The 16,127-nt window shown below is 38.8% G+C and overlaps 2 protein-coding genes across 2 annotated transcripts; one reads left to right on the top strand and one right to left on the bottom strand.

Moving 5' to 3' along the window:
* Positions 1-2,144: 2,144 nt before the first annotated feature.
* On the bottom strand, positions 2,145-10,432 carry LOC137297716 (charged multivesicular body protein 5-like). Its single transcript, XM_067829648.1, has 7 exons — positions 10,215-10,432; positions 9,833-9,937; positions 8,988-9,034; positions 8,259-8,352; positions 6,438-6,509; positions 5,779-6,000; positions 2,145-4,032 (listed from the first exon to the last, which is right to left on the bottom strand). The coding sequence occupies exons 1-7, from the start codon at positions 10,281-10,283 to the stop codon at positions 3,976-3,978; spliced, it is 666 nt and encodes a 221-aa protein (XP_067685749.1). The 5' UTR covers positions 10,284-10,432; the 3' UTR covers positions 2,145-3,975.
* A 117-nt stretch (positions 10,433-10,549) lies between these two features.
* On the top strand, positions 10,550-13,909 carry LOC137297965 (single-strand selective monofunctional uracil DNA glycosylase-like). Its single transcript, XM_067829970.1, has 4 exons — positions 10,550-10,678; positions 11,186-12,147; positions 12,722-12,841; positions 13,100-13,909. Exons 2-4 carry the CDS (start codon positions 11,224-11,226, stop codon positions 13,514-13,516), a joined length of 1,461 nt encoding a protein of 486 aa, XP_067686071.1. The 5' UTR covers positions 10,550-10,678; positions 11,186-11,223; the 3' UTR covers positions 13,517-13,909.
* The last annotated feature ends 2,218 nt before the right edge of the window (positions 13,910-16,127 follow it).

Below are 16,127 nucleotides of genomic sequence, written 5' to 3'. Positions count from 1 at the left end.
GTTAAAAATGGACAAGGTCGAATATAGAGCAGTAATAAAGTTTCTTGTCCTGGAGGGCAACACGGCCAAGCAGGTTGAAGAGCGACTCACTGCTGTTTACAAGGAGTCTACCCCTTCTGCTGCAACCATCAAACGTTGGTTGAAAGAGTTTCAGCGAGGAAGAGAGAGCTTAGATGATGACCCCCGTCCAGGACGACCCTCAACCACTACCACCGAAGCAAACATTGACACTGTGCATCAACTAGTGACGGGAAATCGTCGTATCACACTGCATGGGTTATGAGATGCAACCGGACTCTCATATGGATCCATTCACAGCATACTCCATGACAATCTCCACATGTCCAAGGTGTATGCAAGATGGCTCCCAAGAATGCTTTCTGATGACATGCAGCTTTCTCGGGTCAACATCAGTGGCGCGATGCTGACTCGTTACCATGCCAACCCAGAAGATTTACACTTTAGAATTGTAACCTGTGATGAAACCTGGCTGCATCATTATGACCCTGAGAGCAAGCAGGAGTCAATGGAATGGAAACATGTCACCTCTCCAAGGACAAAGAAGTTCAAATCGACCCGATCCTCAAAGAAGGTTGTGGCAACTATTTTGGGGGACAGTAAAGGTGTTATCCACATCCAATACTTGCCGCATGGTACGACAATGAATGGAGAGTACTATGCTAGCCTGCTGAAGCAGGTACGCCATTCCATTAAAGAGAGGCGGCGAAGAAAGATCCGGTGAGGGATTCTTCTTCACCATGACAATGCGCCCATCCACACCAGTCGAGCTGTGGGTACGATATGTTTTACCTTACGCTCCCTATTCACCATCCTCGATATCTCCAGGGTATACGTTCCGATAAGTCTCCACTATACCCTGGACGCATCTACGGCTCTGCCAGATAAATTTATCACCTCCCTTTGCTGGCTCCGCCTTCTCACAGTAGCCAATCAGCTAGACCGCCGTTATAACTGAGCTTGCCAGTGTCAACAAAGGTAGCGGTCGCAACTGCGAAGGTTTGCTCGCAGTGCGACTCAGATTTTAGGGAAATCATACAAACAAACTGACAGGTCCGAAACTTTAAAACAACATATGCAAGAACGCCTTCTACCTCTGCCAGAGAACCTCTGCATGGTTTCTGTTGCCAAGTATAATCGGTTAGATAATTCAAAAAACGAAAGTCAGTTGTGATTGGTTCGTTCAACTTCCCAGCGTAGACACCTGATTGGATCAAAAGACAGTCAAGGGAGGTAATAAATGAATCTGGCAGAGCCGTAGATGCGTCCAGGGTATAGTGGAGACTTATCGGAACGTATACCCTGGAGATATCGAGGATGCCTATTCACCAGACATAGACCCTAGCGACTTCCACCTCTTTCCTCGACTTAAAAAAACACATCCGGGGCCAAAAATTTCATCACTGCTGTGGAGGGTTTTTTAGGGGGACCGAGAGTTCTTCAGATCATGAATCAGCAATTGGCAAACCAGATGGGAGAAACGTGTGAAGTTGGAAGGGGACTATGTTGAAAAATAAAGCAGTATGAATTCCAAAATCTTGCTTTTTCAGGGCGAGGCTCAAAACTTTTTGATATCCCCTCGTATATCACGTTTTGAGCTGAAGAATAATATGAAAAATTTGTACCATTTAAGCCATACTGTAATTCTTCTGCATATCATAACTGTATTATAGCAAAGACAAACAAACGAAAAACTATGCCACTTTCACAGTCATAGAGAGAGTGAGTATAGTTTTACATTGCTGGAAGATTGTTCAAAGCGGAGTAAAACCATACACACTCACTCGTATCCATATGCAGAATCGAACGAGATCTTCAACACAGGAGTGGAGCAAATATTAGCATGAAGTGTGAGGTGGGGTTAAGTGACAGTATACTACTCAAAGACTGGTTGTTTGGTTTGTTTAACACCACACTCAGCAATATTCCAGATATATGGTGGTCTGTGAATAACAGAGTCTGGACCAGAAGATCAGCATCACGAGCATCAACCTATATTCTGATATGACATGTCAACCAAGTCAGTGAGCCTGACCATCGATCCTGTTAGTCACCTCTCACAACAACTGAAGATCAATTCTAACCCAGATCTTCACAGGTCTGGAGACAACAACAGAACACTTTCATAATATGTACAAAATGTTTAATAAAATGAGCATAAATAAGACAATAATTGAAATAACTTACAATGTTTCATCAACAAGTTGATTTTAGATCTATGACCATAGATCTGACCTTGTCAAACTTTAGTCAAGTAATTTCACAGTTATTTAAAGAACAGTATGTCACATCTATGATGCATGATAATCCCCCCATCCCATCCCTCTAGTTTATGATAAAACTATTAAAACAAAAGATATCTTTAAAGCAGTGGTTGAAAAACTGGTGGCAAATATCATCCAACTTTAGACGGGTACTTCAATGGTTACTACCATTTGTGTAGCAGTGAGACCCAGTGAAATACTGAATTCTTGATTTATTGTACTAACATTCCCCTTCATGTTTCATGAATTATTATTTGAAAGAAAGGCTTAGTCCAGATGGTACTGTTTTCAATCAAATTCATAATGTACTGGCACATCAGTTTAACAATGAACATTTAGGCTAAATTTCTGTTTAACAGATTTAATACAGTGCCTAGACCTAAAGCTTTAATGTCTCCAGACGGTTAAATAGCAGGGTCGATTTAAGAGATGTTCACCTACTTGCATCAGGTGCAACCGGAGATGAAAACTTAGTTATACAGCCCAAATTACAATTGTACTGGTTTTACTGCAATACGTCATGAAAGAAGAATGCTAATGAATTAATATGATTTTTTTCAGAGTACTACTAACTCAAAAACTGACTTACATCTGGTGCTAGTTAGACTAAGAACTATGTTGCACTTTGCAATATTGGGTTGCACCAATGCAAGTAACAAAGCACTAAATTGAGCCCTGAATACTCGCAATTCAAGCTGGAGACTCAAGCACTCTAGCCTGTAAGATTATTCCAAAGAAACATGCTTTTGGATCAGTTCATTTTCTGGGACTTTGCCCTAAAAAAGAGCTGAAGATTTTTTTGTTCATATATAGTCACAAAACAAGAAAGAGGTGACTGATCCACACAAATTATCCCCCACAATGTCTCAAGTAGCAGAATCAATAAACAATAGCAGTTGATTAGTACTACTATCAAAGCATTTCACGCACTGCCTTGATCCATTCATAACTAAATATTTACAAACTAACAGCCACATATCTTCATAAACCAATTATCAGTGATGTTTTGTTTTAGTACTATGCACAGTGTACACATTTTCCATGTATGAGAGATACAGATGTCTCTCCTCCATTGGTACATCTGGTGCAATCTTCTTCAGCTGAAAGTAGTGAATGGGGTTGGGGGTGGGGGGGGTGGGGGAAAGAAGAGAAAGGGGAGTGAAGGGGCATGCACATCAATGACATGCTCCACTGATTACCCAAACAGCGGTATAAAATACCACAGTAAACAGAAATAATTATAATCATTACATGGTCATGTAAAAAACATGGGACCTGTATGGAAATCATCTGACATCCACCATAAGTACTGATGAAAAATAACTCATATTTGTTCATCTTAGAACCTTAAACAAATCTGATTGGGCAAATGCACTTGAGTTGCCTAAGTTTGTACATTTAATGGATACTTGAGCCAAAATCTGTTTTATCATAACTCAGTTTACCTGTTATATACTTCACACAGATAACCGTTTAACATTGCAAATGGTTCTGCAAATGGGCCTTAAGGATTAACAGACTGCAAGTGTAAAGCACCTAGTGACAGAGATCGGTCCTGCCATATGCAATGGCCGAGACACAGCTATGCTGTGTGACATACCTAACCACATTGACAATATTCTGGACAAGTTTGTACAAGCTCACTGTCATATTTACAAAGTGACAATCAGTAACAAGTGTAGTTCGCTGGCTCCTATTTAGCTGACTGGGGAATCTGTGGTAAACCAAACTCATCAACAGGTACGTCTCCCTGAAATTCAGAAAACAACATTGTTCACTCCACATACAAGTTGAAGGGACTTATGTAGATACTTCCAAATCTGCATATCCAAGCCAATGCAGAATCAAAACTAAGGGAAGATTACTCAGATACCAAAGGTTTACTTGAAGACAGACGCATATTCTACACATCCAAGTTTGAGACAACAGTGTTTAATTATATATTCACACAAATCTTTGCTTAGGTAAAGTAATACAAGAGTCATCAGAAGATGACACATATTTGAAAGGACAAATCATCCGACAGTTACTTATTGTGTTTTTAGACCAAGTCTGAATTGTTTCCATGGAATTCATAAAATATATAAATGCCATATATCTGTAATCAGAAAAAGTCACCATTTCAAGATCTGTCTCATATATCTGCCAAGGTCTTTTGAAAGATATGAAATGATTTTCGAGTTGTGCTCCAGAAACGAAGTCAGCAACGTGTTCATGGAACCGAGAAAATAATACATCACAAAAACCTGGAAATAGCAAAAGGCACCACTTTGGGGGCTGCCACACATATCTACAAAGTTTTACCAACAGATATTTAGAAGTTTTTGAGTTCTGCTCCGGAAACAAAACACACCTCTCACTTTTGAAACTAAATCCAAAACGTTTCCCTGGAGACCAAGAAAATAATAAATCACAAAAACCTGTAAGTAGCAAAAGGCAGCCCTTTAGGTTCTAACTGATATATCAACCAAGTTTCACAGAAAAATATTGAACGGTTTTTGAGTTCTGCTCCAGAAACGAAGCACATCCTTTCATTTTGAGACTAAGTCCGAAACATTTTCATGGAAACCCGAGAAAATAATAAATCACAAAAAAACTGTAAATACCAAAAGGCACCACTTTGGGGCCTGCCACACATATCTACCAAGTTTTGGAGAAAAATATTGAACAGTTTAAGAGTTCTGCTCCGGAAACAAAGCCCACCCCATCATTAGACTAACAGCAAAAAGTTCCATGGAAAAACAAAAAAAATAAAAATGCAAAAACTCTGTAAATAGCAAAAGGCACAACTATAGGTTGAGATCATTATTTCTATCAAGTTTGATCTAAAATATTAAACGGTTTCTGAGTTATGCTCCGGAAACAAAATGACTACGGACAGACAGACGAGGCATCGACTAATAAGGGAGGTAACTCTAAAACAGAACTAAGTCCAGTTCAAGAAGGGAAACTGCAGAATGACTGTGCATCTGGCAGGCCTAACAGTGCAATAATGAACTGTAAACTGTGGTGCCTCAAAATTGGTCAATAATACCCACTGTCCTTGATAAACATTATTTGGGCGAATTGGAGATACATGTCACATTCAAGATTAGTTTGTTATAAGCACGCAAATATGGGTACTTGTTTGAATAAGCCAAAGGGTACTGATGGAAATAGAGTGAGTGAGTTGGTTTTATGCCACACACAGCAAATATTCCAGCTATATCGTGGAGGTTTGTAACTAATTGAGTCTGGACATGAGAGTCCAGTCATCAACAGCATGAGCACTGATCAACACATATGGGATATGATGGCATGGGTCAACCACATCAGTGAGCCTGACCACCTGATCTTGTTAGAAGTTTCTTACAAAAAGCATGAACTACTGAAGATCAATTCTAAGCTGGATCTTCACACCAGTCCAAAAGAGAAGGAAGACATACCACACTGCATAACTGAGGATGGTCTGTGGCACAGTACAACAAACACTAAGTTCAGTAACAGTGATACCTACCCTCATACTCTCTGCTCCAGGCTCTCCTGTAGGTGCTGATGGTGCACTGACTGCATCATCCAGATAGGAAGCATCCTCATCCAAGCCAATCTCATCACCAAGGGCATCAAGTTCTGCCTCCAGCTCGTCATCATCCACCTCTGGCATGCCATAACTCCTTCCCATGATTTCCTGAACCTCATTGGACTGTTCCATCAAGTCTTCCATCTCATCTTGCAAGTCCTGAAACAATTTTTTCCCATGGATAAAGGTACATGTCTGCAAAACTACCACCAAGGCTCGGTCACTTACCAAGTGGTTTCAAGTTCAGGCTTACAAAAGTTACATTCAGTGAAAAGTGACAGAACAACCAAGCAATGTAGTCTGTTATTGTTAGTTTGAGGGGAAATGAAGTCTGCTATGACAGAACACTGTTATCTAATCATTCTATCATCTAACTGTCCTTACCAACCATCCTTATAATCCTGTCAGGTAAAGAACTACTCTCCTGACGTTAAACATGTTTCAACCAAGTTCTTAACAATTAATAGACCTTTTTCACTGAGGTTAACCCGACAAGTACACATAACATAAAATACTGGATCTAGTAAAAGTAATCAAAAGCTCAACAATGGTAAAATAAACTTTGCATTCTTCTTTTAATGGAAACATTTTCTTACCTCAATCTTTCCAATATCCATTGTCTTGTATTCTTTTTTAAACTGTTTCACTCCAACTTTCATGGCATCAACCTGTTGAAAAAACATAAGCATTAAACCTACCATTTAACATAACATACTGTCAACATTGTGACAACCATACTGAAGCCATATAACCTGACTGTTCTAACACATAAACAAACAACATTCTTTTATACATCATACAAGGGTAAGGGAGACTGTCAGTTATGTTTTAACTCACAGCAGGTTATCTGAGTTAATGAGTTTATATCAATTCATTCTGCTCCTGTGTGCACTACCATCAACACAACAGAGCTTTACATGCAAATATCCAGACAGAAATTCAGTTGCAACCTTACAAACCACATGATTTCAGTTCTACACTACTGCAAACTCTCTTTATTCTTCCAGATTATTTTATTGCCCATCTCCAGAAGGTGCACAATTCTGTAACCAGGACTATCAGTATCAAATGAACAGATACATTCAAATAACTCCAGTGGTGAGGGCACTGCACTGGCTGACAATGAAAGAGCATATCCATTTCAAGGTTTTCAATCAGAATGGACTGACCCCAGCGTACCTTGTTGACCTCGTGGAAGATAGCAGTGATCACTACAATCAGAATCTTCTACAAACATTCAAAACCTGAACAAAAATATGGAGGTAACACCTTCTGGACAAGTGGGCCACATCGTTGGACTAATTTACCACAAGAACTCTAATTGAGAAATGAACTAAGCACTTATAAATCATTGCTGAAAACATATTTGTTCACTAATCAATGCCTTGACTCATAGAACGTATCAGCAGCAAATTATTGCTGAATACAAATTCTGTTGAAATACAAGCGACCAACCAACTGACCTACCGACTAATATCATATGGCTGATTCAGAAATCATTCAAACGATCAGGGCAATAAAACTAATTGGAGAAGAACACACATATACAGAGGCTTCATCTTAACCGGCTTGTAGTGCAGCAACCAGTATTAAGTGGACAATGACACACGTTTTCAACAATATTCTGGCCCATATCATACACATTGGGACATATGCACTCACTTTAGCTTCCTAAAGATGCAATAGAAAACTTAATATCCATTACGACTTGCCTGAACTCGATAACAGAAACTTTGAGGTGAACAGCTTCCAAACTGTACATCGAAATGGGTCGTACACAGTGTTGTCTGTTTTAGCCAAACTGGTTTCAATCACAAGTTGTTTGTAGACAGTTCATAACGATCAATCCAAGGGACATAACTCTATGGGGGTCGCTTGAAACAATGTTTGCTCAGTAGAAGGAACAAGTGTCAATTGCATACAATGTTGCATTGATTCATTCAAACCTTTTTTATTTAATATTGCTATATGTCATTTGTAATGGAACAATTATATGGTATTTTGTAAAATAATGTGGTATGATATACTGTCTTTATGGATCCAAATTTCACAAACCCCTTTCTGAACCAAGCATACGCGGGACTACAACACCACCCATGCAAAGAAGCAAGGGGTACTGCAGACCTGTACAAGATTACTCCAATAAAACATCCTGCCTGAGATTGAGTTTTGCGCACTGTTGTTTTGAGGTTGTGTTGCTTTGGGACTGGCTACAACTTGCTGTTATTTTGAGACTGACTACAACATACTACTGTTTTGAGTCCATCATCTACTTATTGTTGTATTGCAGTTGTCTTGTTCTGAAACTGACCACAACCTATTGTTGTTTTGAGACAGACTTCAATGTCCTGTTGTTTAGCAGATGTTTCGTTCTGAAACTGACTACAACAGACTTTCTGAGGCTGTCTTCTACTTACTGTTGTTTTGGTATCCTTCATCGTCTGGATAGCAAAGTTCTGTTGTTCCAGGTTGAAGGACTGCTGCATCAGCTGGTCACGCTGACTTTCATACCTAGCAAGAAAACATGGTATCGGTAATAAGTATTCATCCTCATGGTGGAGTCTTTCCATCCTTGGGTTTCATTCATTCAGATATTGAATGTATGTGAGGCATATACACATTTTGGCCATAAATTCTTTAGTATTTGTTATTCAGTAACCCCGTTTTGACACTGAGTTGTGACCCACGAAGATCCAGGTTAGAATTGGTCTTCAGCAATAAATATTTGTCATATGAGGCGACTGATCCAGCAGGGTGGTCATGTTCATTGACTTAGCTGACACACATCATCGTATTCAAGTTGCACAGAATGATGCTCATGATGTTGATCACTGGATTGTCTGGTCCAAGCTTAATTATCTACACACCACCACCATTTAACTGGAATATTGCTGAATGCGGTGTTAAACAGCAACCAAACCAAACCCATGTTAGTACATTCAGCTGATAGTGTTGTCATGATTACTTCCTATTTTTGGATGTTGCCCCAAAATGTGTCTTAAATTAAAGTAGCTCACGCTGCAAATGACAGAGCAGGCCGTTAACTTTGGTCACTGAGTGCATAAGTTAGACCAGAAGTCTCATGAACTAAAATGTGTTATCATCATGAACTAAAATGTGTTATCATCATCTCTAAATAGACTTACATCTTTTTCTGTTTCAACACCCTCATTGCCTTCTGTTTAACCATATTCTGCAAAGAAAAATAACAATCAAACATAAACAACATTAATTTATGAAAAGGTATTTCTGTTCATTGTGTAATGCTATACATTATTTAACCAACTCAGCAAACCTGACAACCCAATCCTATTAGTGGCCACTTTCTCATAAACAGATACAACCACAACTATGCACAATTATACCAATGTTCACCAGCTGTTGTTTTACTTTGTAAAGTACTGGAAAGCAGTTATGCATTTAAGTCAACCATCTTCCACCAAATAAAGATAATATGGATTGTATGCATCAACTTGAAACAATTACAGGAAACAAGATATGAACTTGGAGGTAGGTTTAAACTAACCGAGAGCCATGGTCATGTTTTGATTGCATATGACTGCAGAACTGCTCTCAGCTAGGTTTAACTCAGCTTTGAACAATATTCCTTTAATCATATTTATGGATGTGTTTGCAAGGCAGTTGAATGTGGAAGGAAAGCTGAAAGTGATGAAAGGTCTCAGCTGGTGACCACTCTGGTGAAACCTACAACCTTCAAGTGATGTCAATCCTAGAAATATGACAAACTAACCACTATCATCATGATCATAAACTGAAGGTCTCTAGCATAGTCTAACTGATTCTTCTCAGCACAGTGAATAATGGTGCTTTTGACAACTTGGTCATCCAAGTCCACACAAGTACTGTTTTATGTTGTATTATGTATGTTCTATTTTAAATAATAAGGCATACTCTTATCTGTATCAGGCATGTCAATACTAGCCTACATTCCAATAACGATGTTAGTATTCTTCATATCAGATATTCTTACCTTTGATGGACCATCTCTCATCTTCTTCATCTGATTCCTGTATTTGTTCAATTCTTGGTCTAGCCGTCCTATTTTCTTATCTATCGATTCTCCTCGACTGTCAATCTAATAAAGGAAATTACAAATGTTTGTCAATATCAGGATATAAGGCACGGGATTTCGTAATCGGTGGTATTTTGATGCTATTACAATTAAGTCTTTACCTTGTAAATTCCCCTTGCTTGAACGCCACAATCTGCTTATATAGTGACAATAATCGCGAGAATACGATGACTTTATTGGAATGTCCATTTTTGTTGGCCCATAACGTATTTGATATTTACAACCAAGTCAGTTGTCATAGGTACATAATAATATCTAACACTCTTGTTGTTATACTTACATTTGATATGCAGTCGTTGAGATTCGGCGCAGGTTCCTTCGGTTTTCCCTTTCCAAATAAGCGATTCATGTTGAAATGAATGGGAAGAGAGGATTGACACTGCCTTCTGCGAAGATGTCAACACCAACAATGGCGTCTACAGGTACTTCCTGTTCAGGGAGCAGTTATTATAGTTCTGGTATATTAAACTGATTTTTCATAAACTATTCACAAACTGACCTGTTTTTGACACACGCTACCTTTTAAATACTTTTTAATGTTGTAGCTGTACAACCAGGACTGGTGTTATGTGATTTCACGCATATAATCTATGGCCTGCATAATTTTATTGTTGCAATTGCAAAGATCACTCCATGTCGGTGCTCATGTGATTCTGGGTCATTTTGATCAGGCTTTGTGAGGTCATGACGTGTGTAAACAACATCACCTAAATAGTATCACGTTGCGTCGTAGAAACAGTACAGGTAGTTTCTCATGACCGTGACTCAAACATCAGTATCTATTTGATGTTGGAGATGGTATCACTAGTCATAAGATCAGTTGTTTTTGCAAGTGCAATTTTTTGCTTCTTTTCCCATTCACTGAGTAGGAGGTAGAAGTTATTAGTTCAGTTTAATGCCATGGGAATTGAATATGACATTTTTATGATGACAAATTGAAAGTCCTTCAAGTGACAAAGCACTACACAGTAACCCCTAGGAAACATGTCACATATAGATGCATCACCTTTTTCATACTGTACGTGACATTGGAGGCCTTTCTTTGTATAATGTCACATACTGATAGGTTATAACATTATAATTTGAACTGTTTCTAAGATAAATTTGGATGAAGACACCAGGTAACAGAACACATAAACCTACCACCTTTCTGCTACATGGGTAAAGGCATTGGGCATACCATATACTGGTATATATGTTCTATCATAAAGGTATCTTGATTACTACAGTCAAGAGGGCATATTGTTTAAGTGTTACTGGGAAGGATCTTCACGATTTCCGGAAGAACAATGGAATATAATGGAGAAGAGGTACCAGCTTCATTCCTGAAGAGAGTTCATGTTTCTCATAGTGAGACATCTTCCACTGGAGGTCCTGTACAGAAACAAATAAAGGACTATTTCAAATGTAGAAAAGTAATGGGAAATGATGTACAAGAAGATTCGCCAAAGAATGGTCATCTGTATCAAGTACCTAAATGGAATATGTTACCATGTAATATTGAGCCAGCATATGATGTGACGCCATTGACCCATGTAGGTGTTCATGGACAGTTTATGAATGAACAAAATCAATCTCGTCCCAGTAGTAGTATTCAATCTTTCAAGGACAGACACCATGGTGAACTAAACCAAGGAATGTTGCCACATTTACATCAGAATGTTTCAGTTTCAAATATGCATGTTTGTACTGATTTCAGGAACCAAGACAATTTTATCTTAGACACCTTTCCACATCCAGGTCCAAACATTGCTGACCACACAGCAACAAAAGCTGATATTCATGGGCATTTTGTTCCTTCTGATGTGCTAAATCACAAAAATGAAACAGACTTTTTATGTTTGAGTGAATCAAAACAAGTGTCTTCAAATTCCATGTCCAAATCAAATGTTGTGAAGGCTGGTGATGAAACTTGTAATGATGTGTCAAAGAGATGTGTTGATGTCAATAGAGGAAATTCTGAAAGAGGGATTTACGTGTTTGTTCCAAAAACTCCAGCACCATCAGTGTCAGAGAACTATATCTCTATTGAGAAGACCCAGTGTGAGGAACTAAGGGAGATAACTCTACCTTCAAAGGTGGCATTTGTATACAACCCATTAGAATATGCTTTTGAACCTCATTACAACTTTGTTGAGAAGTTCTGCAACTCAAGGAAGAAGATCCTGTTCCTTGGCATGAATCCTGGACCATGGGGAATGTCACAGAATGGGGTGAGTATTAACAGGATTAGAATAATTTGAAACCCAGTCAATCACGATCCTGTCGTGCCATTATTTTCAGATGTTTTACTACAACTATAATAGTGCAAAGAAGTGATGACTCATGGATTTCAAAATTTGGTAACACTTTGATCTAGGTTAGAACTGGTCTTGAGCAGTCCATGCTTGTAGTACAAGGCAACTAGCAGGATCAAGTGGTCAGACTTGTTGACTTTGTTGACACACGTCATTGTACCCCAATGGCTTAGATCAGTGCTCATGATGTTGATCACTGGATTGTCCAGTCCAGACTCAATTATTCACAGGCCAGTGTCATGTAGGTTAGATATTGCTTAGTGCGGGACTACAACAACACCAAGCAAAGATATTTGTAACTGGCATGCCTTCCTAGATATCTGTAATACTTAATGATGGCTGCTTCAAAATGTTTGATTTTTGTTGTTTTTGATTGGTGTGATGTTATTAGGAATGTGCTTGGCTAAATACATTATCAGACTGTTCTAATGACTGAGCGTATTTCTTTGCCACTAAAGTGTTTGATTTAAATGTTTTATATCTTTTGAAGGTACCATTTGGCGAAGGCAGTATGGTGAGAGACTGGCTGAAGATATGTGGTGCTGTTCTCAAACCATGTCCCGAACACCCTAAACGTCTGGTGACTGGACTAAACTGTACACGGTCAGAGGTAAGAATCTGTGCAAATGAACTGAAGACACACTTATAATATCAGTAGTGTAATGAAAATATGCAATGTCAACAGCAATGTCTATCAAGAGCAGGCATAAAATGCATTTCAAAAGTTAAGTCCTGGCTATCAAGTATCATCTTAGATCATACAGATCATCAGTAATTATGAAATGGCTATTGACTGATAGCCAGGTAGTGATGCTGTTAGTTAATTCATTTCATTTGTCATCCATGACATTGTCGACGTTATTTCCAGGTTTCTGGGCGAAGGTTTTGGAGTTTCTTCCGAGACCTGTGTGGCGACCCCAAGACTTTCTTCACCAATTGTTTTGTGTACAACATGTGCCCATTTGCTTTTATGAGTGAAACCGGAAAAAACATCACACCACCCCAGATTGAGGCCAGGACATTGCAGAGGATCAATACTGCATGTGACAAAGCTCTGTTAGAAGTATTGAAGCTTCTCGGCATCACCACCATAGTTGGGGTAGGGAAATTTGCATATGATCGTGCAAGGAAAGTTATTGGGATGAACAGGATTGACGGTATTCGTACCGAGTGTATCATGCATCCAAGCCCTATCAACCCAGCGGCCAATAAAGGATGGAGTGACATTGTCAGGAAACAGCTTCAGGACCTGGATTTAATAGACACTATTGTAAATAAAGAATAACTTAGTCTTGTTGTTTGGGTTTTTGAGAAACGTGTGATGGATGAATGTGTGAGAGAATTATGTTTAATGCCTCTTTGAAAAGTACTGTAAACTGTCTTATTTCCGCGCCTTTAAATTTTCGTTCATGATGGTCACTAAACCTTTTTGCAATGTGCTAGTTGACATGTATTTAAAATTATCTCAGATGTTAGCAAAGAAACAAAAGCGAGATCACAGCAGCTGTGAGGGGTTGGCGAAAATCTAATCTGTTGTAAAAACTATCATGAAGAGGATCTGTAAGTGACACATGATTGAGCTGTTCATCCAGATTAGCCCAGCAGTGACACATGATTGAGCAGTGACACCTGCATTGTTTTTATGTTGTTGACATCTGAATAAAGTGAATGATATATCTATATTGTTTATATTCTCGCATCATGAAGTCTGATGCGAAGTTTGGGAAAATGAAACGGTCGCATAAATTTGGCTGTTTACAGTAATTCAGTTAGTACATCTGAGAGTGAGTTTAAGTTTTACAGCGCTTTTAGCAATATTCCAGCAATATCATGGCAGGAGACACCAGAAATGGGTTTCACACATTGTACCCATGTGGGTACACACTGCTTTAACACCAACTTGATATTAAACGGAAGCCAAAAGTAATGTATTACTACTGGTATGGTGCAGGCAAACATAGGAACACAATTAGCCTTATGTGGGGTTTGACAAATGACAACTTCACTTGGTTTTTCTTGCTTCCTAGCCCACGGTACTGAATATAATATACAATTTCGAGGAGTGTGAATTGCAGCTTTAACTAGAACAGTATTTAAATGCCAGAGTGGCTAAACTGGTAGTTGTTTTAGACATACATTTCAGGACATTTACACTTTGTGAGGACATACACTGGAGGATTTTTCTCAGGTTGTTTGAATGTAATGTTTTCCAATAGAGTTTGTGGGAAACTGAATCAAAAGGACAAACAAGGAGGAAGGAATATTCATCTTGCAGGGTTACAAACTGAACCAACAAAATATAAGTGCCCTAATGTGGGGTTTTAATCCACAAACGTAAATCTGTGGTGGTTTAGTAAAGATCACTGACTTTTCTGCAACTGGGCTTGCAGAAATCAGGAAACCTACAGTTGATAGCTTGACTAGATTTGTTGCGACACTTTTTTAACCCTGTTTGCAATACTGTACTTTGCCAGCTGGCCATCAGGGCCTGCAGCCACCTGCAGGCTTCAAAATGAACTGGCCCTGAATGAAATCTGCAGGTCATTGTGTGAAAGTTGAAACAATAAAACCAAAAGAAATTATACTGTACCTAGTTTTACACTGTTTCGACAAGATCAGTTAGCAAACCCTATCGCATAGAGAGATGGCTTTTTATTTGTTTAAGACTGATGTAGACATTCCTGTGCGCTAAAAAGGCTGGAAGTGAAACTGTAGGTTATGGTAATATGATGGATCTTGAATGGTTCCCGACCATGAGTAAAGTGGAAAAAAAAACAAGGGAAAAATTCCAGTTGATAAAAAAGGTATACATTACTGAAGGCCAGAAGGACCAGCCGATATTTGAAACTGTCAGCCCAATACAACCTACGCTGGGCGTTCTCTCATTTCAAAAGCTGCTTTTACATCAGTCTGTGCTTAAGACATTTTCTTGAGTTGGCTGCCAGGCCACAGTTGGACATGCATTCCACCCACAGTTTACCAATATTACACCAACCGTTCCCTTTAAACCACTTCCTGGCAGCACTAAAACATACCACATTTTAACATATTTGGAATATGACAGGAAATCAAACAACCAATTTTTTGTCAGGCAGACGTTGTGTCCACAGGACCAAGAGACAGTAAAACTGATCAGATGTCTTCAAACATCAGACTAAGTTCAGTCTACAAATCAGATCATCCATTACAGTTCAGTCAGTCCTAGTTGTAAATAAAAACTTTGTATCACCAGAGTTCCTTTCGACTAAAACATACAGCAAGAGGGATTAACAAAAGAGTGTGTTTTAACTGTCAGTTTGTTATAAATCTAGTTTACTGTGGTCCAACCAATTTCATACCAAGTTTAACATATTTTATTATCTACAGGACAAAGGGATTGGTCACAAGTGCAGCACTAACTCTCTCTAAATACACTTAAACATAATCAACGTTCAAAATACCTGCCTGCTCAACCGCTCAGAATCTCAAATTTACTATCCAAAGGTGAATTGAAAATTTAGATTTTAGATGTATGTAGGGCAGATCAGTTTTGGAAATGTGTGTGTGTGTGTGAGAGAGAGAGAGAGAGAGCGAGAAAGAGAGCCAATTTCAACATCACTTATTGTCACTAACTGTTAGAACTATTGTGGCAGCCATTATTGCACTTCAGCTTGGCTGCTGCAGCAAAAGCACCACATGGGACACCAAATATAGGTTTCTCACTAAACAGCTTGGATAAGATCAACAAACTCATAAACTGAACAAACTGTATCTTTATTAACAATAATTTCACAAACACATATAACAACAAATTGGAAAAATTACACAGACATTAAGTCTAACACCACCAAAGCCCAATATCAGCATCGAATTGTTACATCTTGTATTGGTGTTGTCCCCGTACTTCGAGAGGGATT

This window comes from Haliotis asinina, chromosome 10 (genome assembly GCF_037392515.1).
Source record: "Haliotis asinina isolate JCU_RB_2024 chromosome 10, JCU_Hal_asi_v2, whole genome shotgun sequence".
Lineage (NCBI taxonomy): Eukaryota > Metazoa > Mollusca > Gastropoda > Lepetellida > Haliotidae > Haliotis > Haliotis asinina.
Note: the sequence above shows the minus strand (reverse complement) of the source record. Positions and strands in the feature narration are given on the sequence as shown.